This window comes from Salvelinus alpinus, chromosome 18, assembly GCF_045679555.1.
Source record: "Salvelinus alpinus chromosome 18, SLU_Salpinus.1, whole genome shotgun sequence".
Lineage (NCBI taxonomy): Eukaryota > Metazoa > Chordata > Actinopteri > Salmoniformes > Salmonidae > Salvelinus > Salvelinus alpinus.
The window spans coordinates 22338683-22363839 of record NC_092103.1 but is presented as its reverse complement, the minus strand read 5'-3'; the positions used below and the strand labels follow the sequence as shown (position 1 = coordinate 22363839).

General features: G+C 44.9%; 1 protein-coding gene across 13 annotated transcripts in view; it reads left to right on the top strand.

Moving 5' to 3' along the window:
• LOC139544008 (ankyrin-1-like) overlaps positions 1–25157 on the top strand; it is a 108380-nt gene that overhangs the window by 59431 nt on the left and 23792 nt on the right. For 8 of the 13 annotated variants that reach the window (XM_071350659.1, XM_071350658.1, XM_071350652.1 and 5 more), the window contains exons 2-27: positions 11392–11493; positions 14693–14791; positions 15444–15542; positions 15667–15765; positions 16197–16382; positions 16884–16982; positions 17114–17212; positions 17321–17419; positions 17683–17880; positions 18159–18257; positions 18471–18569; positions 18863–18961; positions 19207–19404; positions 19698–19799; positions 20080–20181; positions 20331–20528; positions 20825–20923; positions 21266–21364; positions 21579–21677; positions 21887–21979; positions 22128–22200; positions 22595–22615; positions 23479–23602; positions 23754–23817; positions 23941–24053; positions 24307–24531. In XM_071350659.1, coding sequence (XP_071206760.1) covers positions 11392–11493; positions 14693–14791; positions 15444–15542; positions 15667–15765; positions 16197–16382; positions 16884–16982; positions 17114–17212; positions 17321–17419; positions 17683–17880; positions 18159–18257; positions 18471–18569; positions 18863–18961; positions 19207–19404; positions 19698–19799; positions 20080–20181; positions 20331–20528; positions 20825–20923; positions 21266–21364; positions 21579–21677; positions 21887–21979; positions 22128–22200; positions 22595–22615; positions 23479–23602; positions 23754–23817; positions 23941–24053; positions 24307–24531 — 2987 coding nt within the window. The remainder of the gene's footprint in view (positions 1–11391; positions 11494–14692; positions 14792–15443; positions 15543–15666; positions 15766–16196; positions 16383–16883; positions 16983–17113; positions 17213–17320; positions 17420–17682; positions 17881–18158; positions 18258–18470; positions 18570–18862; positions 18962–19206; positions 19405–19697; positions 19800–20079; positions 20182–20330; positions 20529–20824; positions 20924–21265; positions 21365–21578; positions 21678–21886; positions 21980–22127; positions 22201–22594; positions 22616–23478; positions 23603–23753; positions 23818–23940; positions 24054–24306; positions 24532–25157) is intronic. The other 5 variants (XM_071350656.1, XM_071350661.1, XM_071350655.1 and 2 more) reach the window with 4 other exon arrangements.

The following is a 25157-nucleotide window of genomic DNA, read 5'->3' as shown; positions in this document are numbered from 1 at the left end:
GGTATATTTCACTGGTCATCCCCAAAGCCAACACCTCCTTTGGCCACCTTTCCTTCGTTCTCTGCTGCCAATGACTGGAACGAATTGCAAAAATCACTGAAGTTGGAGACTTATATCTCCCTCACTAACTTCAAGCATCAGCTATCAGAGCAGTTTACCGATCGCTGCAGCTGTACACAGCCCATCTGTAAATAGCCCATCCAATCAACTACCTACCTCATCCCCATATTTATTTATTTTTATTATTATTTTTCTGCTCTTTTGCACACCAGTATTTCTAATTGCACATCCTCATCTGCACATCTATCACTCCGGTGTTAATTGTTAAATTGTAATTATTTTGCCACTATGGCCTATTTTTTGCCTTACCTCCTTACTTCATTTGCACACACTGTATACAGATTTTCTATTATGTTATTGACTGTACGTTTGTTTATCCCATGTGTAACTCTGTGATGTTGTTTTTGTCACACTGCTTTGCTTTATCTTGGCCAGGTCGCAGTTGTAATTGAGAACTTGTTCTCAACTGGCCTACCTGGTTAAATATACAGTAGGTGAAATAAAAAATAAATACAAATAAAGTGGCGTCGGGAGCAACTGCTTGCACGCACGTTATCACTCCACTATGTCTCCCTGTCATGCCTTTTGTGTCATCAGTACAGATACCAACACATCTTGACCACCAAAGTCCATTTGATGTCACAAAGCTGTCCAGTACTTTACAAATATCCTCTCACGTTTCCAGTGGTTTGCAGAAGAGGATGTCTTCCTTAGTTGACCCCCCATAAACGTAACGGACATATACCAGGAGCTGTGCCAGGCCCGCCACGTCTGTTGACTCATCCAACTGTAATGCACATAATTCACTGGCTTGTATGTGAGCAGTAATTGATTCAAAACATCTCCTGCCATGTCACTGATGCATCGTGAAACAGTGTTGTTTGATGAAGGCATTGTCTGTATAGTTTTTTGGGTCTTTTCCCGCAGCATTGTCCCAGCCATATCCGCGGCAGTAGGAAGAATTACGTCCTCCACAATAGTATGGGGCTTGCCTGTCCTAGCCACTCGGTAGCTCACCATTTAAGACTCTTCTAGTCCCTTCTTATTAATGGTATCTGTTGCTTTTATACATGTCTTAATATATATATTTAATATATATATATATATTAATATATATATAAAGTCATCTTTATTCTCGCAAAAAAATCTCCCGTGGCTTATTTTTCAAATTGTCATGTTTTGTTTCTAAATGTCTGCGCAAGAGTTGAAGGTTTCCCGCAAGAGAGTAACAGTTAATGTGATTGGATGTTAATTATTTGACTAGGCTACCTATATTTGACATTGTGTTGTGATTTTGCTGAACAGTAGATGGTTTCATTTTATTTTGGGCAGTGAAACGAGGCTACTCAGGTGAGAAAAAAATCTCACCCAAATGTATAGCCCTGTTGGAAAATATAAATGTACAGTTTGAAAATGTGAAGTTTATTTTTTCAACAAAATATATATATATATTCTTTTTCAATGTGAATCACATTTTTATTTGGCGACCCCCGACGGCATTGTGGTACCCGTGTTTGGGAATACCTGCTGTCTGCTGTTGTAGTCTTGGTTCATTAAATTGGCCGCATCAAGGGCCAGTGGAGTCCTGGAGACTCCTGGGCCCATATCCACAAAGTATCTCAGAGTAGGAGTGCTGATCTAGGATCAGGTCTCCACCTGTCCATATAATATTAGATCAGCACTCTCACTGGGCCCTGTTCCCGTGGTTGTATTTATATTTTCATGCTCATTTTAGTCTACTTGCCTTTGAGTGTGCATCAATTTCTTTCTAAAGCCACCCTACATTTGGCTGCATCTTGTACAGCGTGTGACTGTGTCTTCATGATTGCTTGGTGTGTTTTTTGGTGTGTTTTTTGGTTGTGTGGTTGTGTTATTTAGTTATTCTTTTGCCAAGGTGCATGGATTACATTAGCATGCTTTGTGTCTCTTGTAGGGAGTCTTCCAGGCGTATGGATGTCTATTGGTTTCTTTCTTTGTGTTACAAAATAGGTGGTCTTGTAGTAGGATTGTGTGTGTGTGTGTGTGTGTGTGTGTGTGTGTGTGTGTGTGTGTGTGTGTGTGTGTGTGTGTGTGTGTGTGTGTGTGTGTGTGTGTGTGTGTGTGTGTGTGTGTGTGTGTGTGTGTGTGTGTGTGTGTGTGTGTGTGTGTTACGTGTGTGTGTGTTACGTGTGTGTGTGTGTGTGTGTGTGTGTGTGTGTGTGTGTGTGTGTGTGTGTGTGTGTGTGTGTGTGTGTGTGTGTGTGTGTGTGTGTGTGTGTGTGTGTGTGTGTGCGTGTGTACTGTACACAGTATTTGGAAGTGTATTCCTTTTACATCATTTGAATATAAAAAATATATATATTATTTTCTCCTTTAGAGATTCCTTTAGATTTAGATGTGTTATGTACAAAGATGAATGTGTGCTTTATTTATATTTCCATGCAAGCTTCATCTCTGTGTCCTCAGACTCATTCTTGTGTCAGCTGGTATGGTGCATGTGTACTTTATTATTGTGTTTGAGTGTGTTAGTTCTTATTATGTGTGTTTTTACATGTCAGTGAATCACATTAAAGTAAAAGGCTTTGACTTCATCAAGAGTCTTCAAGACTAACATGTAGTCTATGTCATGCAGTCTGCATACCGTATCTGTTTGTATGTATGTGTGTACCTGTATGTGTGTCACATTAACAGGCCTTGTCTTTGTGTTGATGTGTCTTCTAGGCTCATGTGGTTCAGCGCTGGCTTGTCCATCAGGACAGTAGTGTGAGCTCTGAGAGGTCGGCCAATCGAGCCCGGGGAATATGGTACTATGATGACAGAGTAAATATCATCCGATACACACGCTGTATACTTCAACACTTTCTCTCTATATATCTCTATGGCAGCTCTATGTGGTCGTGGTTTGTGTCGTTGCTTCTTCTTTGGGATCTTCCTCTCGTGATCTCTTGTGGCTTCTTGAGCTCTCTGTACAACGTATGTGTTGTTGTTGTGATGTGGCTGGGCGGTATAGTTAGGTTTGGTGGTTCTTTGCAATACCATGTATCTATTTTCACCGCTTTCCTCTCTTTATCTCCTTTTATGTAGTACTTGTTTGTCTTTATGTGTGTTTGGTGGACAATTCTTTTCACTGTAGGTGTGCAAGAGTTTGTGGTGTTTATTTGGTGCACATTTGTGCATTCTTCACCGTACGTGGACACTCTTTATGTATGTCTGTTTTATAACTCTTTATGAGTGTGCCAAGCAAACCGGGAACATTCCCAGGAAATTAGCTAAGATTCCTATTAAGTTCTAGTTAGGGTTTTATCAGAGAATGTTTTTGATAACCACAATTTTTTTCTACATTTTTTTAAAATTAAATATTCTTGGATTATTCTCCTAACATTCACTATAATGTTGTACACAACATCTGTAACAACCACCACAGAACATTCCCCCAAAGTTCCCCCAAAGTTCTCCAAGTAATAAATGCTTTCCCAGGAAACCAAAATTGGTTTTGTAAAAGTTCATAGAATAATTGTTAGTTCGCAGCAATTGTTTTCATAACCCAAAAACTATCCAGTTGTGCTGATGATTATAATGTTTGTATAAAACATTCAGCTGATGTTGCAAGAACGTTCCTAGAACACATTTAATCTGTTCTTTAAAGGTTCCCAGAATGTTTCATTAGGTTGTGAGCCCTGGCTTGGAAACCAAACATTGCAGGTTCAAACCCAACATGTCAGCTTGAGGTCCTGAGGGTGGCGCGGTGCTCTAAAGCTTTCACTACATACCCTAGTTATATTCCAGACTGTATCCCAACCAGCCGTGGCACAATTGGCCTAGTGTCGTTAGGGTTTGGCCGGGGTAGGCTGTCATTGTAAATAATAATTTGTTCTTAATTGACTTACCTAGTTAAATAAAAAAATAAAAAAACATGTCAAATGTAAATACAGTGCCTTTGGAAAGTATGCAGACCCCTTTGGAAAGTATGCAGACCCCTTGGAAAGTATGCAGACCCCTTGGAAAGTTTTCAGACCCCTTGGAAAGTATGCAGACCCCTTGGAAAGTATTCAGACCCCTTGGAAAGTTTTCAGACCCCTTGGAAAGTATGCAGACCCCTTGGAAAGTTTTCAGACCCCTTGGAAAGTATGCAGACCCCTTGGAAAGTTTTCAGACCCCTTGGAAAGTATGCAGACCCCTTGGAAAGTATGCAGACCCCTTGGAAAGTTTTCAGACCCCTTGGAAAGTATGCAGACCCCTTGGAAAGTATGCAGACCCCTTGGAAAGTTTTCAGACCCCTTGGAAAGTATGCAGACCCCTTGGAAAGTTTTCAGACCCCTTGGAAAGTATTCAGACCCTTTGCCTTTTTCCACATTTTGTTACGTTACAGCTTTATTCTAAAATTGATTCAATAGTTTTTTTTTCTTAATCAATCTATATACAATACCCCATAATGACAAAGCAAAAAGAACGATCTCAAGGATGATCAATGGAAACACGATGCACCTGAGCTCAATTTCAAGTCTCATAGCAAAGGTATTTTTGTTTTTTTATTTTAATACGTTTGCAACATTGTCTTAAAACCTGTTTTCACTTTGTCATTATGAGGTATTGCGTGTAGATTGCTGAGGATTTTTATTCATTTAATCCATTTTAGAATAAGGCTGTAACGTAACGAAATGTGGAAAATGTCATGGGGTCTAAATACTTTCCGAAGGCACTGTATATCAAATGAACATGTATTTTCTGATGTCCTCACAATGTTCTCACCAGACTGTTCCCACAACCTAATGAAACATTCTGGGAACCTTTAAAGAACAGATTAAATGTGTTCTAGGGACGTTCTTGCAACATCACGTAAATGTTTTTTACAAACATTCTATAACCATCACCACGACTGGACAGTGTTTGTCTTATTAGGACATTTCCGCGACCTAACAAATGTTCTGGGAACTTTCACAGAAACAATTTTTGTTTGCTGGGTGTGCTGTCCTGTCGACCACTCCTTTTATGAGTGTGTTTGAGTTAAAGTGAAGAATTTCTCAACATCTGACATTGACTTGACCCTTTAGGATATTTGTATTTATTTTAAGAGCCCACTCACTGCAGTGTACACATCTTTACATCCACTCACCTTGAATCACATACATTTTTTCTTCCAAATGGACATAATCCATTCAAATCCACTAGAGCCCTGTATATGCACACACCTTCTGGAAACAGATTTTCCTTCTAGAAGGAAAATAAATGGCCTTGGTAGGGCAGACAGATTTGTGTACTGCACAGGTAAAGACTACACATGCACACACAGCCTCACCCGTACACTACAGAGCATTGTGATAGCACTGGAGAGAAGCACACAGCTAAACACAGAGATATGATACAGTATTAGATTCCTCCACAGATATGAGATTAAAGGCTTTCATTGAATCTGCGTTAACACGGACATGTCCTCTCTCTGATCTCTCAACCCTCCTCTCTTCCACTGGCCGTCACTGTAGGAATGCTTGTGATATGTCACGCCATACTGCAGCATACCATGATTACACAGCATCACATCAATATGACACAAGAGGGACACAGTGATCTGAGGAAAAGCAGGGAAGTGGGGGGAGAAGGAGGGAGGGAAGAGAGATGGAGGGCGTGAGAGAATGAGGCGGGGAGCCTGCCATGCCAGGGAAGAAGAGAGAGTGCAAGAGGGAAAATGAGATAAAGAGAGAGAGGGCTGGGGGCACGTGAGCGATGGGAAGGCGGCGTGCTGAGTGTAAATCACCATGTTTGGCTTGAGGATCTAATTACTGAGTAAAATTGACGCACCGACTGCATATGACAATTACAAATGAATAGACAGGGCTGGGATGCATTGATTTAAACTGACCGCATATCACAGACAGCGGGAGAGGGGGATGAAAATGAGGATGGAGAAAGGGATGGCGGGGAAGGTGGAGAGAGGGATGGAGGGGAAGGTGGAGAGAGGGACATGAGAAGGAAAATCGATTTGTGCCTCACAGCGTAAGCACAAGCACCAGTTGACAGAATGTGATTGCAAAGCAGTTCTGCAGTCATTTCCATTTCTAGGAATATATGAAAACACGCACACACACACACACACACACACACACACACACACACACACACACACACACACACACACACACACACACACACACACACACACACACACACACACACACACACACACACACACACTTTCAAGGACAATCATGCTCAAACACGAGCGTTTATTGACCCTTACCCCCCTCCTCCCTCAGACAATCGTGTGAAGAAACACACATTGAAGATCATAGATGCACTTATCAATCCATTCAGAGACTGATGGAGACTGGGGGAGGCGGTCGGCTGGAGACGTTATCCTCAGTATTCTGCTCACATATGGCCTACTTAGAAGGAGCAGAAACATCCATTGTATCAATCAATAGCTGTGAAATCCCATAAAAAAATGGCCGAAGGCCGCAGAATGAAAATTGGAGCATCCTACATGTAGTATAATAATGGTTTGTTACAGGGGAACCTTGACTCAGTGACTTAAGTCTTCTAAATGTCCTCCGTCAACTCACAGAACAGAGGGTGGGGTCTAAGATGACAAGGTGTTAAATACATACAGTTGAAGTCGGAAGTTTACATACACTTAGGTTGGAGTCATTAAAACTCGTTTTTCAACAAATCCACAATTGTCTTGTTAACAAACTATAGTTTTGGCAAGTCGGTTAGGACATCTACTTTGTGCATGACACAAGTAATTTTTCCAACAATTGTTTACAGACAGATTATTTCACTTATAATTCACTGTATCACAATTCCAGTGGGTCAGATATTTACATACACTAAGTTGACTGTGCCTTTAAACAGCTTGGAAAATTCCAGAAAATGATGTCATGGCTTTAGAAGCTTCTGATAGGCTAATTGACATAATTTGAGTCGATTGGAGGTGTACCTGTGGATGTATTTCAAGGCCTACCTTCAAACTCAGTGCCTCTTTGCTTGACATCATGGGAAAATCAAAAGAAATCAGTCAAGACCTCAGAACAACAAATTGTAGACCTGGTTCATCCTTGGGAGCAATTTCCAAACGCCTGAAGGTACCACGTTCATCTGTACAAACAATATTACGCAAGTATAAACACCATGGGACCATGCAGCCATCATTCCGCTCAGGAAGGAGACGCATTCTGTCTCTTAAAGATGAACGTACTTTGGTGCAAAAAGTGCAAATCAATCCCAGAACAACCGCAAAGGACCTTGTGAAGATGCTGGAGGAAACAGGTACAAAAGTATCTGTAGCCACAGTAAAACTAGTCCTATATCGACATAACCTGAAAGGCCGCTCAGCAAGGAAGAAGCCACTGCTCCAAAACCGCCATAAAAAAAGCCAGACTACAGTTTGCAACTGCACATGGGGACAAAGCTCGTACTTTTTGGAGAAATGTCCTCAAAAATGGAACTGTTTGGCCATAATGACCAACATTATGTTTGGAGGAAAAAGGGGGAGGCTTGCAAGCCGAAGAACATCTTCCCAACCGTGAAGCACGGGGGTGGCAGCATCATGTTGTGGGGGTGCTTTGCTGCAGGAGAGACTGGTGCACTTCACAAAACAGATGGCATAATGAGGGAGGAAAATGATGTGGATATATTGAAGCAACATCTCAAGACATCAGTCAGGAAGTGTCACGCCCTGACCATAGAGACCTCTCGAGTGTGTCATCAGTCCGGTGAAACCTGTGCCGGCTCCACGCACCAGGCCTCCAGTGCGCCTCCCCAGCCCGGTACGTCCTGTGCCGGCTCCCCGCACTCGCCCTGAAGAGCGTGTCATCAGTCCGGTGAAACCTGTGCCGACTCCACGCACCAGGCCTCCAGTGAGCCTCCCCAGCCCGGAACGTCCTGTGCCGGCTCCCCACGCTCACCCTGAAGAGCGTGTCATCAGTCCGGTGAAACCTGTGCCGGCTCCACACACCAGGCCTCCAGTGCGCCTTCCCATCCCGGTACGTCCTGTGCCGGCTTCCCGCACTCGCCCTGAAGAGTGTGTCACCAGGCCTGAGTCTCCAGCGACGGTCTACAGTCCAGAGCTTCCAGTGACGGTCCACGGGCCGGAGCTTCCTGCGCCGGTGCCATGGCTGGAGCCGTCATCTGCGCCGGTGCCCAGTCCAGGCACTGCGTCCAGTCCTGCTCCATGGCCGGAGCCTTCCTCTGCTCCGGTGCCCAGTCCGGGCACGGCGTTCAGCCCGGCTTCATGGCCGGATACGTGGTCTGAGCGGGTGCTACGTCCCGCACCGGAGCCGCCACCGACGCTAGTTGCCCACCCTAACCCTCCCCGTCTAGGTTCAGGTTTTGCGGTCGGAGTCCGCACCTTTGGGGGGGGGGGGGGGGGGGTTACTGTCACGCCCTGACCATAGAGAGCCCTCTGGGTTCTCTATGGTGTAATAAGTCAGAGCGTGACTAGGGGGTTTTCTAGTTATTTTAGTTCTATGTTGGTGTGTGAGTATGGTTCCCAATTAGAGGCAGCTGAATATCGTTGCCTATAATTGGGGATCATACTTAGTGTGTTCCTTTTCCCACCTGCGATGTGGGATATTGTTTAGAGTTTATGCCTATGTGCGCTACGTATTTGCGCGTTCGTTAATCTTTGTTGTTGTTTGGAAGTTCACTATAATAAATATGTGGAACTCTACTCACGCTGCGCCTTGGTCCACTTATTTAAACGACGGGCGTGACAGGAAGTTAAAGCTTGGTCGCAAATGGGTCTTCAAATGGACAATGACCCCAAGCATACTTCCAAAGTTGTGGCAAAATGGATTAAGGACAACAAAGTCAAGGTATTGGGGGCCAAAATGCACCCAACTTATTGTGGGAAGCTTGTGGAAGGCTACCCAAAACGTTTGACCCAAGTTTAAAAAAAAAAAGTTAAGTCAATGCTACCAAATACTAATTGAGTGTATGTAAACTTCTGACCCACTGAGAATGTGATGAAAGAAATAAAAGCTGAAATAAATCATTCTCTCTACTATTATTCTGACATTTCACATTCTTAAAATAAATTGGTGATCCTAACTGACCTAAGACAGGGAATTTTTACTAGGATTTAATGTCAGGAACTGTGAAAAACTGTGTTTAAATGTATTTGACTAAGGTGTATGTAAACTTCCGACTTCAACTGTAGATCATATTAACTCTCAGGCTACCCCTTAGCTACTGTAGGTCAGAATGAGATAACAGAAAAAGCCTTAAAATGGTGGAACTGATCATGCATATCAGATGTGAATGCAATATACGCTCATCGGCCAGTTTATTAGGTACACCTATTTAGTAACAGGTCGGACCCGCTCGTTGTTTCCAGAACATTCGGAATTATTTGAGGCATTCTAAAAGGTGTCGCAAATGTTTCTCAGGGATGTTTGTCCATGCTGACACGATGGCATCACGCAGTTGATGCACATTGGACGGCGGTACTTTCATGCTGTGAACAGCCCGTTCCAGGCGATGTTTTTCCACTCCTCAATTGTCCAGTGTTGGTGATCGCATGCCCACTGGAGATGCTTCTTCTTGTTTTTAGCTGATAGGAGTGGAACCTGTTGTGATCGTCTTCTGCAATAGCCCATCCATGACAAGGATCAACAAGTTGTGCGTTCAGAGATGCCGTTCTGCACACCACTGTTGTACTGCACCGTTTATTTGTCTGTTTGTGTCCCGCCTTTTCACTTGCACGATTCTTGCCATTCTCCTTCGAACTCTCTCTCTTTTCGCCCACAGCACTGCCACTGACTGGATGTTTTTTTGTTTGTCGCACCATTCTCGATAAACCCTAGACGTTGTCGTGCATAAAAAGCTCAGGAGGGAGGCCGTTTCTGAGATACTGGATTAGGTGCACCTGGCACCAACGATCATACCACGCTCCAAGTCTCTTTTTTCACTTGTTTTTCCCATTCTAATGTTAAATCAAACAGTAACTGAATGCTTCGATGGCTGTCTGCCTGCTTTATATAGCAAGCCATGGCCACGTGACTCACTGTCTGTAGGAGCGATCCATTTTCATGACCGGGGTGATTTACCTAATAAACTGTCCGGTGAGTTTATATTTCTACTTCCTGTTTGAAATATATCAGAAATATGTTCCAGTACCCATGTGTGCGCAATACATATTTATTGATTTTCAATTGTACAAATGAAGTGTGTATGAGGGAGGACACATTATATCTTGGTAATAGCAGCTTATCTAACACATTACCTGAGACTGAATGAAAATACACACACTGCATAGTGTTAGTTTTATGCTGGGAAGACCTCAGCCTGGATCCATCATCCATACATTACTGAGGAAGAGAGAGAGCGAGGAGAGGGGGAGTGAAAGAAAGGAGCAGCTTACACCCCCTCCCACTGGGATTGAACACAGTAGATAGAGAGCGAGAGAGAGAGAGAGAGAGAGAGAGAGAGAGAGAGAGAGAGAGAGAGAGAGAGAGAGAGAGAGAGAGAGAGAGAGAGAGAGAGAGAGAGAGAGAGAGAGAGAGAGAGAGAGAGAGAGAGAGAGAGAGAGAGAGAGAGAGAGAGAGAGAGAGAGAGAGAGAGAGAGAGAGAGAGTATGTTAAGGCCACAAGGAAAAGGAGAGATAAGGTGGATAAAGGGATGCAGAGAGATGGGTCACAGGGAGAAACAGGAAGGAGATAGAGGGGAGTGGCAGAGAGAAATGGGTGGGAAAGAGAAACAAAGAGCAGAGGAAAATGTCTTCTACACTCTTAGAAAAAAGGGTTCCTAAAGGGTTCCCATAGGAGAAACTTTTTTGGTTCCAGGTAGAAACCTTTTTGGTTCCATGTAAAACCCTCTGTAGCTGTGTGGCTGGAGGTGAGTAGGCACACTGTATAGAATCTATATAATACCTCGCCTCAAGACGGAGACTGAATTCTGGACTACAGTATTAGGCAGCCATGTTAGAATCTCCCTGTCTGGCTGATCATGGTGGCAGAGGTGAAACACATCACTTTCACAGAGGCTTTAGAAGTCAGACAGCATGTTCTCTGCTATGGATAGCTGCCAAACTCCTAGTGAGGGGCAGCCTCACCACTTTGGCTTGTCAGCCATTTTTAGACTCTAAGACAGCAGAATACTGAGTAGTTTCGAAGAATAGAATGATATTGAAGAATGTCTCTGACCTACTATTGTAGATCCTGGACGACCAAGCAGCTGTTATACTGTTATGCCTATGTTTTTCATTTTTTCAGAAAATGGAATTGGTTAATGTGAACTTTTTTGTCTCGTGTTAGCCCTGGAATGTACAACCAGACTAATTGTCTGTCTCTCACTTCTTCTCTCTCTCTCTTTATCTTTGTCATTGTCTATCTCTGATTGTGTTCTCTTCCTCTCCAGGCGGATGCTGCCACCAGTTTTCTCCGTGCGGCCCGTTCAGGGAACCTGGACAAGGCTTTGGACCACATCAAGAATGGAATAGACATCAACACATCCAATCAGGTACATCAGAGATCCCTCATGCTGCCCAAGGTCACTGTCTGGTACACAGGGGCTCTAGGCAAGAGAATAAATGTGTTGTCTCGTAAAACATTTATTTAATCAGACTTTATGAAGATGAAATTATAAATTGTGGTTTTTATAGATGACATTATTTGTTTTCGGCCAAACACAGTCATTAACAGTCAAGTCTAGCCTAGATAAACGTGTAGTTCATTGTCTCAGTGTGTGTGTGTGTGTGTGTGTGTGTGTGTGTGTGTGTGTGTGTGTGTGTGTGTGTGTGTGTGTGTGTGTGTGTGTGTGTGTGTGCGTGCGTGCGTGCGTGCGTGCGTGCGTGCGTGCGTGCGTGTGTGTGTGCACGCACGCATGTATAACCATGTCACCACATTGCCCCCTGTGTTCCTGTGTCATGCTACTCCAGCCGTGTTTACTGTGGCACTAATGCCAGTCATTCACAACCTTAATGAAAAAATATATAGAATTAGCAATATATCCAGTGTTTAAATAACATCACATGTAAAGAATAGCTAAGCATGTAGTTTTAGTTTCTGTTTTGAACATACAGTTGTGTTACATTTGTGAGTGAACGCTAGCTCAAGTGGAAGTGAATCTGTTATGTATTTTTCATCAGTACTTTGGTGAATGGAAGGGAGTTCAGTTTGTACACATAACCACTTAGGGCAGCTTGGGGAATGCACACCCACTCTGTAAGCCTACAGCCTGCAGCCTGCTACTGCAACCCCTCAGCACCATTCACAGAAACAACCATGGCACCAAGCCGTCAATAAAACGAATACCACAATCTCTACACCAGATAATACTGCCACTCTAATAATACCACTCCTGGCTAAGGCTAGGATCAGAGGTAGAGCTATCATACAAATGAGAATGTGTGCTTTAGTGTGCATTCTTTGCAGCATGTGTGTCTACACTGCCTTCAGAAAGTATTCAGACCCCTTCCCTTTTTCCACATTCTGTTATGTTACAGCCTTATTTATTCTAAAATCATTTTTTTTAAATTCCCCTCATCAATCTACACACAAAACCCCATAATGACAAAGCAAAAAAAAGTAGAAATGTTTTGCAATTTATTAAAGATAAAAATCAGATACCTGATTTACATAAGTATTCAGACCCTTTGCTATGAGAATCAAAATTGAGCTCAGGTGCATTCATCATCCTTGATGTTTCTACAACTCCATTGGAGTCCACCTGTGGTAAATTCAATTGATTGGACATGATTTGGAAAGGCACACACCTGTCTATATAAGGTCCCAGTTCACAGTGCATGTCCGAGCAAAAACCAAGCCATGAGGTCGAAGGAATTGTCCATAGAGCTCCAAGACAGGATTGTGTCGAGGCACAGGTCTGGGGAAATGTACCAAAACATTTCTGCAGCATTGAAGGTCCCCAAGAACACCGTAGCCTCCATCATTCTTAAATGGAAGAAGTTTGGAACCACCAAGACTCTTTCTAGAGCAATTGGCGGAGAAGGGCCTTGGTCAGGGAGGTGACCAAGAACCCGATAGTCACTCTGACCGAGCTCCAGACTTCCTCTGTGGAGATGGGAGAACCTTCCAGAAGGACAACCATCTCCGCAGCACCCCAACAATCAGGCCTTTATGGTAGAGTGGCCAGAAGGAAGCCACTCCTCAGTAAAAAGCACGTGACGGCCTGCTTGGAGTTTGCCAAAAGGCACCTAAAGGACTCTCAGACCATGAGAAACAAGCTTGTCTGGTCTCATGAGACCAAGATTGAACTCTTTGGCCTGAATGCCAAGCGTTACGTCTGGAAGAAACTTGGCACCATCCCGACGGTGAAGCATGGTGGTGGTAGCATCATGCTGTGGGGATGTTTTTCAGCGGCAGGGACTGGGAGACTAGTCAGGATCGAGGGACAGATGAACTGATCAAAATACAGAGAGATCCTTGATGAAAGCCTACCTCAGACTGGGGCGAAGGTTTACTTTCCAACAGGACAACGACCCTAAGCACACAGCCAAGACAACGCTGGAGTAGCTTCAGGACAAGTCTCTGTATGTCATTGAGTGGCTCAGCCAGAGCCCGGACATGAACCCGATCTACAATAACATCTCTGGAGAGACCTGAAAATAGCTGTGCAGCAATGCTCCCCATCCAACCTGACAGAGCTTGAGAGGATCTGCAGAGAAGAATGGGAGAATTCCCCAAATACAGGTGTGCCAAGCTTGTAGTGTCATACCAAAGAAGACTCAAAGCAAGAAGACTCAAAGCTGTAATCACTGCCAAAGGTGCTTCGACAAAGTACTGAGTAAAGGGTCTGAATACTTATCTAAATGTGATATTTCGTTTTTTTATTTTTAATACATTTGCAAAAATGTCTAAAAACCCGTTTTTGCTTTGTCATTACGGGGTTTTGTGTGTAGATTGATGAGGGGGGAAAAACTATCAATTTTAGAATAAGGCTGTAACATAACAAAATGTGGAAAAAGTCAAGGGGTCTGAATACTTTCCAAATGCACTGTACGTGGGTATGTGATGTGTGTATGTCAACATACACATTTTCTATGTTTTGTATATGTGTTAAAATTAGGATTGGAGTTGAAGTAGAGCATATAGCTATGCTAAAAGTTGGTGCTACTGCTGCTGTTCTAGAAAATCCTAGGATTCAGGGTTTTACATGTCAGCCTGCCAACCTGCCCCTGCCCTATCTACAATCCAGCAGACTCCAGCCAGCTCACAGAAACACACCGGTGATTTGTGTGTGCGTTTGCGCTTGCGTGCATGTGTGTTTGTCTCCCCCGTGCGTGTGTTATCCACGTGAATTGAGTGACACTGCAGTTTGAGGGCAGTAAGGGCAGTAGAGGGACCAGTGTGCTTTGCAAACTGTGGCCAGTCACGGTACTGCAGGCTGTCAGAGCAGAGACAGGCACAGACTGTTAGACTGTCTGATTCTGCAGCTGTACACCCAGACAAGCCTGAAATAAATCCATGCTCTCTGCTTCCTTTGAGACCCGACTGAAACAATCTTAAGGTTGTTTATCTTCTGAAATATTTTCGTGCTGCTTCTAACCACTGTGGGTTTTGAGTTTCTCTGCTTGTTATTCTTAGTACTGTATATCTACTGCTCAGAAATCCATGTTATAGATGCTCGCTCTGTAGGCTGACGATTTGTTCTGATGGTTCTGTGTGGTCACTGCTGATTTCCACTGCTGTCACTGCAGAATGGGCTCAACGGTTTGCATCTGGCCTCTAAAGAAGGCCACGTCAAGATGGTCCTGGGGCTACTACACGCTGGCATTGTCCTGGAGACCACAACTAAGGTACTACTCACACACTGCTCACTGCTTACCATGACTCCACTCACATACTGTACCACAGATGCATAGCACCTAACTCTGACTTCTGATTGAGATATTCACCAGCTAGCTATATAACAGGCTGTTTACAGACAGGATCAACCACATGTATTATAAGCTTATACACATGCTTATGACTTATTCCGCTCATTTGATTGGCCTGTAAACATATATCTAGTTTAATCTAACACATATCTATCTAATGATAACTCATTATTTCTGAGCTGTGTTTCGTTAATGAAGCTTTTTAAATAGAGATTTTGGTCATTAGGCTGCTCTCTGCTCCCTCTGTGTGTGTGTGTGTGTGTGTGTGTGTGTGTGTGTGTGTGTGTGTGTGTGTGTGTGTGTGTGTGTGTGTGTGTGTGTGTGTGTGTGTGTGTGTGTGGGTGGGTGGGTGGGTGGGTGGGTGGGTGGGTGGGTGGGAGGGTTGGTGGGTGGGTGTGTGTGTGTGTGTGTGCGCGTGTGTGTGTGTACGCGCGAATACATAACCATGTCACAACATAGCTCCCTGTGTTCCTGTGTCATGCTACTCCAGCCGTGTTTAATGTGGCACTAATGCCAGTCATTCACAACCTTAATGAAACAATGTTTGTGTATGTGTGTCTGTCACCTCCAGAAAGGGAACACTGCCCTCCATATCGCTGCGTTGGCAGGCCAGGAGAGAGTGGTGGCTGAGCTCGTCAACTATGGAGCCAACGTCAATTCCCAGTCACAGGTGAGTCATCTGGGACATTATACTGCACATTACCGTTACCTGGGGGGGGGGGGGGGGGGGTTTATGTGCATGTATATTTGTGTGTGTTGCTGGTAACCATGCGCCATGTTCCTCTTCCTTACAGAAAGGCTTCAGTCCCCTATACATGGCTGCTCAAGAGAACCACTTAGATGTAGTAAAGTTTCTGCTAGAGAACGGAGCCAATCAGAGCCTTCCAACAGAGGTGAGTGAAAGCCCACAAAGCAAACAGACATTTAGCTGTTTCTCAGATGTGTATTGGATTCAGTCCAATAGACAATGCTACATTAACTTTCTCTCATCTTTCTATTACAGTAATCTCAATGTACATTGTCTCAAATTTGCTACTATCTTTATTTTCTTTCTCTCTCTCTTCCTCTCCCTCTACTTACCCGTCTCTCACCCCCTCCATTATCATTTGGCTTGTCTCCCTTTCCACCTCACCCTCTTTTCCTCCTACTCCCTTGTTGTCTCTCGTTGACCTTGCTTACCTTCTCCCTCCCCTCCTCCTCTTTACCCCTTCTTACTTTACTGCCTCGCTACCTCTCCCTCTGTCCTCCCCTCTCCCCCTTCCTCCCTTTTTACCCCGACCACCCATCCCTTCTGCTCCCTCCCCTCTCTCACCCTGTCTGCCAGGATGGGTTCACGCCGCTGGCGGTGGCTCTTCAGCAGGGTCATGAGAACGTGGTGGCCCTGCTCATCAACTACGGCACCAAGGGCAAGGTCCGTCTGCCTGCCCTGCACATCGCTGCACGCAACGACGACACACGCACTGCCGCAGTGCTGCTGCAGAACGACCCTAACCCTGACGTCCTCAGCAAGGTACTATTCACTGTGTGTGTGTGTGTGTGTGTGTGTGTGTGTGTGTGTGTGTGTGTGTGTGTGTGTGTGTGTGTGTGTGTGTGTGTGTGTGTGTGTGTGTGTGTGTGTGTGTGTGTGTGTGTGTGTGTGTGTGTGTGTGTGTGTGACTGTGATGACTCATTAAGCCTTAATATGCTGATGTCGTTAGCTGAAATAATCAGTCATAACACTGTTGTGTTGACTTGGAGAAAAACAATAGCAACAAAAGTGATTACATGAATAAACAAAAAAGCTGCCATCAAAAGCTGCCTGCAAACATGGATTATGAAAATAAGATAAAAAAATATCTTTCTCTCTCTCTGTCTCTATCTGTATCTCTCTCTCTGTCTCTTTTTCTGTCTCTTCATTTCTCTCTCTGTCTCTCTCTCTCTTTCTGTCTCTATCTCTTTTATCTCTCTCTCTTTCTTTCTCTGTTTCTCACTCTGTCTCTCTGTTTCTCTCTCTATCTTTGTCTGTCTGTAGACTGGCTTCACTCCTCTCCACATTGCGGCTCACTATGAGAACCTGAGTGTGGCCCAACTGCTAATAAACAGAGGCGCCAATGTAAACTTTACTCCCAAGGTCAGTTCATTAACCCTCACCGCTACTGCCTTAACCATGACATTGATAACATAGTCCCTCAAAGACCCCATTTCCTAACAGGAGAGTCTTTGATTAAATTGATTTAGAAATTGTTCTTTCCCCTTTCTCAGAATGGTATCACCCCCCTACACATAGCCTCCAGGAGGGGTAATGCGATCATGGTTCGACTTTTGCTGGACAGAGGGGCCCAGATAGATGCCATGACCAAGGTACTGTAACCCTACACTTGCTCCTCCTCTTCTTCCTCCTCCTCCTCTTCTTTCTGCCATTTGACTTGAATACTTTTGAACCCTACCTGGCTCCTTCCATCTATTTAGGATGAGCTGACCCCTCTGCACTGTGCGGCCAGGAACGGTCATGTCAGGATCATCGATCTCCTGCTGGACCTGGGGGCTCCCATCCAGGCCAAGACCAAGGTCAGCCAGAGGCCTCTCGTGGCCACTCTAGGGAAAATAAAGGGCCATACTTTATGGCCACTTTGGCACGATATCACACTCACTTGCAATTTTAGCAGTAAACAATGCCAAATGATCCTCTGCCAACTACGCTGATGCGTCACTTATTTCAGTATTATGAATTTATAGATGCTTTCTTCTCTCAAAGGTCTTACACTGCTCTTCTCTTTGTTTCCCTTTCATTCCTTTTATATCTTTCCCGGTCCTCCCTCTCTCCCCTCCAGAATGGCCTGTCCCCCATCCACATGGCGGCCCAGGGAGACCACATGGACTGTGTGAGGCAGCTCCTCCAGTACAACGCTGAGATCGATGACATCACGCTGGACCACCTGACCCCTCTACACGTGGCGGCCCACTGTGGTCACCACCGCATGGCCAAAGTGCTGCTGGACAAGGGGGCCAAGGCCAACGCACGTGCACTGGTCAGCAGCTCTTCTAAGTGTCCTTCTATTTCTGTATACTGGTGCTTAGTGTGTGAGGTGTACTGGAGATGTCCATTGGTCAGGCTTACTGAACCTTTATAACTGGGTTGCGTACAGCAGGCACAAAGAGTAGAAAACATTATGAGATACGAATAAGCATTATTGGACAAGTACAGGCAGTACCATTTCTGAATGTGTTCTCCCATTTTGTGCATACTAAACACAACCCTATGCTGAATTTGTTACATTTTCGGTCTGTGTTTTTATATTGTGTTCAGAATGGGTTCACTCCCCTCCACATTGCCTGTAAGAAGAACCACATGCGCTCCATGGACCTTCTGCTGAAACACTCTGCCTCCCTGGAGGCCGTCACAGAGGTGAGATAACACTCTTTTGAAGAGCAATGGGACTTGTTGGGGTTCTCAGGACAAGCTGTACTTTTTGTTATTGTTGAAATTGTTGGGTGTCAATTCTGTCATTACAAAATATCTGGAGGTGTAAATGTAAGCGTAATGGTAATGAATTGTTATTACCCTTAACCCTTAACTCTCCTCTCTCTTCATATGCCCCCTGTTTCTCTCTCCCATTAGTCTGGTCTGACCCCTCTTCATGTAGCAGCCTTCATGGGGCACCTGAACATTGTGAAGAACCTGCTCCATAGAGGAGCTTCACCCAACGCCTCCAATGTGGTGAGAGAACCCCCTTCATAACCTTTATTCCTGACACGGGGGGGACATTTCCATCACACTCTGATTGACTAGTAGTAACTTGTTGAAATGTTGAAATGAACACCAGCAAAGGTTATGGTAGATGGATTGGTATCTGGTCCATAAATTAATAATAATTTGATGACTAAGGCCTGGTCTCTGTGTGTATAGTGATATTTTATGTGTGTTATTGATATTACATAGCATAGTCATGTGTTTAATGGCAGAGTGGTTGTGACAGGCTATGTGACCTCTGAACTGGGTTTGTGTAACAGAAAGTGGAGACACCCCTCCACATGGCATCCAGGGCAGGCCACTGTGAGGTGGCTCTGTTCCTGTTGCAGAACACAGCACAGGTGGATGCAAAGGCTAAGGTACTGCACACACTGTCATGCAACCATACATACTGCACACATCTACTGTATGTACGTCCTAATGTTTTACAACAATCTTTGTCCTGGCTGGAATACACATTTTCTTCAACTACAGTCTACAACACCAGTCTACAACACCATACACTGCACAAATACCTCACTGTTACTGCTCGCTAGATACAGTTATCATTCCAACCTCTGTTTCTCCTCACTCTCACTCTTTCTCTCCATCCCTGTCTCTCTAGGATGACCAGACCCCTCTCCACTGTGCAGCCCGTATGGGACATAAGGAGCTGGTCAAGCTGCTCCTGGAGCACAAGGCCAATCCCGACTCGGCTACCACAGCTGGCCACACCCCCTTACACATCGCCGCCCGCGAGGGACACACCCACACCACCCGCATCCTCCTGGATGGGGCGGCCCAACAAACCAAGATGACAAAGGTTCTCCTTTAATTTACTGACTTTTTCTCTCTCTCTCTCTGTCTCTGTCTCTGTATCTCTCTCTCTCTCTCTTTCTCTCTTTGTCTCTCTCTCTCTCTCTTTCTCTCTTTATGTCTCTCTCTCTCTCTCTCGCTCTCTCTCTATGTCTCTCTCACTCTCTCTCTCTTTCTCTCTTTCTCGTTCTCTCTAACCCCATTTCTCTCTCAAACTCATTCAATCTCAATCCTAATCCCTTCACACCTGACCTCTTTTAGTTCTCCTGCTCATGCTGAATGTGTGTTTGTGTGTCCAAGCAGAAAGGCTTCACTCCTCTCCATGTGGCCTGTAAGTACGGCAAGGTGGATGTGGTTGAGCTGCTGCTGGAGAGAGGAGCCAATCCCAACACGGCTGGAAAGGTATGAAGAACACACTGCAACACAGCATGGACTGTCTTGTGCTTTTTATCAGTGTTAGGCATACTTATCAATGCTGTGACCCCCCATAAAGCTTATGGAACTTTCCTGTGACCCAAGTAACAAATAAACCTTCTATTCTTAGCACTGACCGTCTTTAATCACAGCCCAAAAGGAATCACTGTGTCCCACCATTTTAGAAACGTTATGCGCCCACAAAGGCAGGCTGATATTCTGTTATTTCAATAGCTAGTGACAGTAGATGTGTGTATGTGTGTCCAAGCAGAATGGCCTGACTCCTCTACATGTGGCCGTCCATCACAACAATCTGGACGTGGCCAAGCTGCTGGTTAGCAAGGGAGGCAACGCACACAGCACTGCCCGGGTAAGAGGAACAATGTAACACACACACCACACGCATTACTATACTGTATACCCCCCCCCCTTTTCAGGATCATTGTACAATATGATAATATGACACACCCATTGATGATCCATTGCATTTCCCCTGCTGACTCCTGTGTCTGTCTACAGAATGGCTACACTCCCCTGCACATTGCAGCCAAGCAGAACCAGGTGGAGGTGGCCGGCTGCCTGCTGCAGTACGGAGCCTCTGCCAACGCTGAGTCCCTCCAGGGGGTCACGCCCCTCCACCTGGCCTCCCAGGAGGGCCGGCCGGACATGGTGGCCCTGCTCATCTCCAAACAGGCTAACGTCAACCTGGGGAACAAGGTACTGGACCAGAGAGAGGAACAATTCATCTCTGACCTTAGCAGGGTTTGAGGCAAACTTTCAGGGATAGCTAGCTAAGTTACACAGGGTTTGATAGACATATGGTAAGATAAAGTGTTGAGGGCCTACAGGGCATGATGTTTTCATCACTGTGTCAAACCGGTTACTGTAATTACCTACTAGTATAGCATGCATGCTGTGGTACATATTTGACGGTCCACTGTGACTCAGACTGACTCAGAGCTGGTTAGTGAACAGACTGACCAACAGCCTCCTGTTCCCACTGTGTCTATCAGAATGGACTGACCCCTCTGCACCTGGTGGCCCAGGAAGGTCACGTAGGGATAGCAGATACCCTGGTCAAACAGGGGGCATCAGTCTACGCAGCCTCACGGGTAAGGCATACATATGATATTAACCACACACCTCATAATAGAGTATAAAACCAGAACAGTTTTGTAATGTAGTGTAATGTAGTCCTTTTGTTACATTCAGTAGAGTGGGGTTCATTATAAGCAGTATAATGTACCACACACTATGATGGCATGTCATATCCAATACTTTCATACAGCATCCACACTCTCAAATATGTTTTACTGCTAGGACTGGTACAACAAAGCCACCAAGCTGTTTATAATGAGGCAGTAATGAGGCCATTGAAACACTGCCAACTCTCACTATTTTCTCTCTGTCTCTCTCTCCCTCCCTCTCTCTCTCGCTCTCCATCTCTCTTTCAGATGGGCTACACAGCGCTTCACGTGGCCTGTCACTATGGCAACATCAAGATGGTGAAGTTCCTCCTGCAGCAGCAGGCTCATGTGAACAGCAAGACCAGAGTGAGACGCTGCTGCTACACTCCTCCTTACACATGGCACCTGTTAGTGTGGCTCTGCCCTGCCTCACGTCACTTCCGCCTTCACTCCAATTACATTAGATTGGACATGGAATTTATATTGAATAACGTTTTGTCAATGTCAGCAATCTTGCATTTACCGTAGCACTCAAACTCTCTCTCTCTCTCTATGCTCCCCCTCTCCACCCCTCCTCTAGGTGGGCTACACTCCCCTGCACCAGGCCGCCCAGCAGGGTCATACTGACATCGTTACCCTGCTGCTCAAACACGGAGCCCAGCCCAACGACATCACCACTGTAAACACACCCTTCTTCCTTTTCCTCATCCCTCCATTCCACCCTTCTCCTCTAGATCTGCTTTTCCTTTACTATATATTCTCTTCTTCACTTCTTCACATTATCCCCTCATTGCTTTCCTCTACTCTCCTTCCATCATGCTTCCATCTACAGGCTTCTTCTGGTGTCTGATCTGTGTGTCTCCTGTCTGTCTCTGTTCTCTGTGGTAGAATGGGACTTCTCCTCTGGGCATCGCCAAGCGTCTGGGTTACATCTCTGTCATTGATGTGCTGAAGTTGGTCACAGAGGAGGCCGTTTCCGTGGTGAGCAGCACTTCACGTGGTTACTAGTGGGTTTGTGTATTCTGTGAATCTCTGACCTACAGTACAATAACATTTTAACTGGAATGATGTATTTGAGCATGTCAGATGATAGCACTCATTTCTCTCTCCTTCTCTTCACTTTTCCCAGATCACCACAGAGAAACATCGGATGAGTTTCCCTGAGACAGTGGATGAGATATTGGACGTTTCAGAGGATGAGGGTAGGTTGGTGCACTCCCGAGACACGTTTATTCTTAGCTCGTAAGGCTTTCTGTCAGAAATAGTACTTCTGTGTGTCTTGTGATTGTCAGCCCCGGTTCAGTGTCATGGCAGAGGACCGAAGACTAGAGAAAAAGGTCAAGCACTGCCATGAGACTGAAACTTTTATTTATTTAACTAGGCAAGTCAGTTAAGAACAAATTCTTATTTTCAATGACGGCCTAGGAACAGTGGATTAACTGCCTTGTTCAGGGGCAGAACGACAGATTTTTAGCTTGTCAGCGCAGGGATTCGATCTTGCAACCTTTCGTTACTAGTCCAACACTAACCACTAGGCTACCTGCCTAGTGGTTAGATGACAAGCCTAAACAATGCCTTTTTCCATTTGTTTTGTAGGCATTGCAGCGCTAACATTAGGTAGGACTGTGTCCGTCTCTTTGTTTTGTCCGGTCATCTGTTGGCTCGTGCAATTGTGCCTTCATTGCAAGCACTTTCTCATTCTCTATTCTCTATCAATCTCTCTTTATAACTCTCTCACTTTCTCTTATATTCTTCCTGCTATCCTCTTCTCTTTCTCTCTCTCTCTCTTTCCCCTCTCTTTTCTCTCTCTCTTCCTCTATGCTCAATGTAACAACAATGTCAGTGTTTTATTGGCATGTGATGTGGTCATGACATTTTCCTTTACCGTTCTGCCACTGACGGGTCCAGTCCGGCAGTGTTTAATTGATCAACAGACTAATTACACAGATACAACTCCAGCTGAGAAGCACTCAAGGAACAGCAAAAACACGTTGACTGTGTGTATACCTCTCTGTAACGGCTTGTAGTTATATGAACATTTTCCAGTAATCAAGGCTTTCCCTCCCATACAGAAATCCAATCTCTAATGGGCCTGCTCACTAAAGCTGTAACCAACCAGGTGCCATGCTGGGGACCATGCAGTGTGTGTTCTATTCTGTGTTGTCAATCGTCTTGTTTTTCCATTGGTCTCCATGGGCTCTGGTTGTTGTCGGTTTGACTCCATTGCTTTGATCGATCTGAAACTGCTTGGTGATGTTACTATATGTGGAAATGGATGGACGGTGGGCGGCAGTGGGTAGTGGTATTGTGGCTAATATGACAGTGTAGACTCTCTATTGACTTGTCTCTGTCTGTCTGTCTGTCTGTCTGTCTGTCTGTCTGTCTGTCTGTCTGTCTGTCTGTCTGTCTGTCTGTCTGTCTGTCTGTCTGTCTGTCTGTCTGTCTGTCTGCCTGCCTGCCTGCCTGCCTGTGCTCTGTAGGTGATGAGTTGCTGGGGATGGATGGTGCTCGCTACCTGAAGCTTGACGACCTCAAGGACCAGGATGATGATTTCCTGTCCCCTAAGAAGACCCTGAGAGACTTTGAGGGTGGACTGGGTACCACGTAAGTGACAGCGCCAGGGTCGGTCTGAACACGTTGTGCATCAGAGTCCAGTCATCTGAGGAAATGTCCTGAAATGTGAGGGAAAGGATTTTCTACCATATTCCTCTTTGGCCCACTCACTTCTTTTATCTCTTTCTTTTTTTTGGTGTAGGCCATACTCTCCTGCTATTCCCAGAATCCCATGCGTGTCCCCAGAGACCGTCCTGCTGGAGGGGGTAATGTTTAAAAGAGTTATTCATTTGATTGGAAACAGGTGGTAGATTTATCTCATCAAACGCAGTTGCTAATGCTGATGATTAGAAAGTGCTCTCTCTCTCTCCCTCCCTCGGTCTCCACAGCACACCCCTGTCCCCCTGCCTAAGGACTATGATGAGGACTCTCTGATCCCCAGCAGTCCTGCTACAGAGACCTCCGACAACGTCAGCCCAGTGGCCAGCCCTATACACACAGGGTCAGTTTACTCCATCTACAGTGCTTATGCACTACAAAACCTGTACACCCTATTACACACAATACTAACACATTACAAGTATAACGAATCTGCAGCTTTCTTCATATTTCTTCCATTCAGTGTGATTGCATCCCTTTTACGGGGTCATTATGACTGTTTTGTGATTTAGTGTTGAATGGATGATGATGTTGAATGAAGCACGGTTGGATAGTTATTCTCTCAATAATGGTGGTTCTCATTGGTTGCTGTTCAGGTTCCTGGTCAGTTTCATGGTGGATGCCCGGGGGGGCTCCATGCGTGGCAGCAGACACCACGGGCTGCGTGTCATCATCCCCCCTCGGACCTGTGCAGCCCCTACCCGTATCACCTGTCGTCTGGTCAAACCCCAGAAACTCACCACCCCTCCCCCGCTAGTGGAGGGAGAGGGCCTGGCCAGCCGTATCATCTCCCTGGGGCCCTCCAGTATGCAGTTCTTAGAGTAAGTGTGTGTGCAAATGTGTGCATATGTATATATGTCAGTCAATCACCCTGTATTTGATGGGACAGTGGGAATCTTGCATTTCAATGTCCAGTGGAGAGTGATAGTGACGATTGTTTTATAGGGGGGGAAAAACTTTTTAGGAGCATTAATCACAATAGATTCAAATACATTAATCACACAAAAATCACAATGTCAAACAATTACTCTGTTCATAATTGGATCAGAGAGGCATACATTGGAATAATTTTCAAATAAATGTTTCATATACATAAATAAAAAAGCCTACATGTCAAAGTGTAGGTGATATGCATATTGACCACAGCCTCATGTCAAAACCGATGCTGACATGAGGGGACAGAAAATTTAGCCAAACTTTAATGAGACTTTTAATTACATATATATAGGCTAGTGTCATGTTTGAAAAACATAATGAAGGATAATTAACGTCTAAAGGCTTGATAGTGCCTGTTGTGCACTGCACATCACCCACCTGGAATCTGAGCAATCAATCAATCAAATGTATTTATAAAGCCCTTCTTACATCAGCTAATGTCACAAAGTGCTGTACAGAAATCCAGCCTAAAACCCCAAACAGCAAGCAATGTAGAAGCACGGTGGCTAGG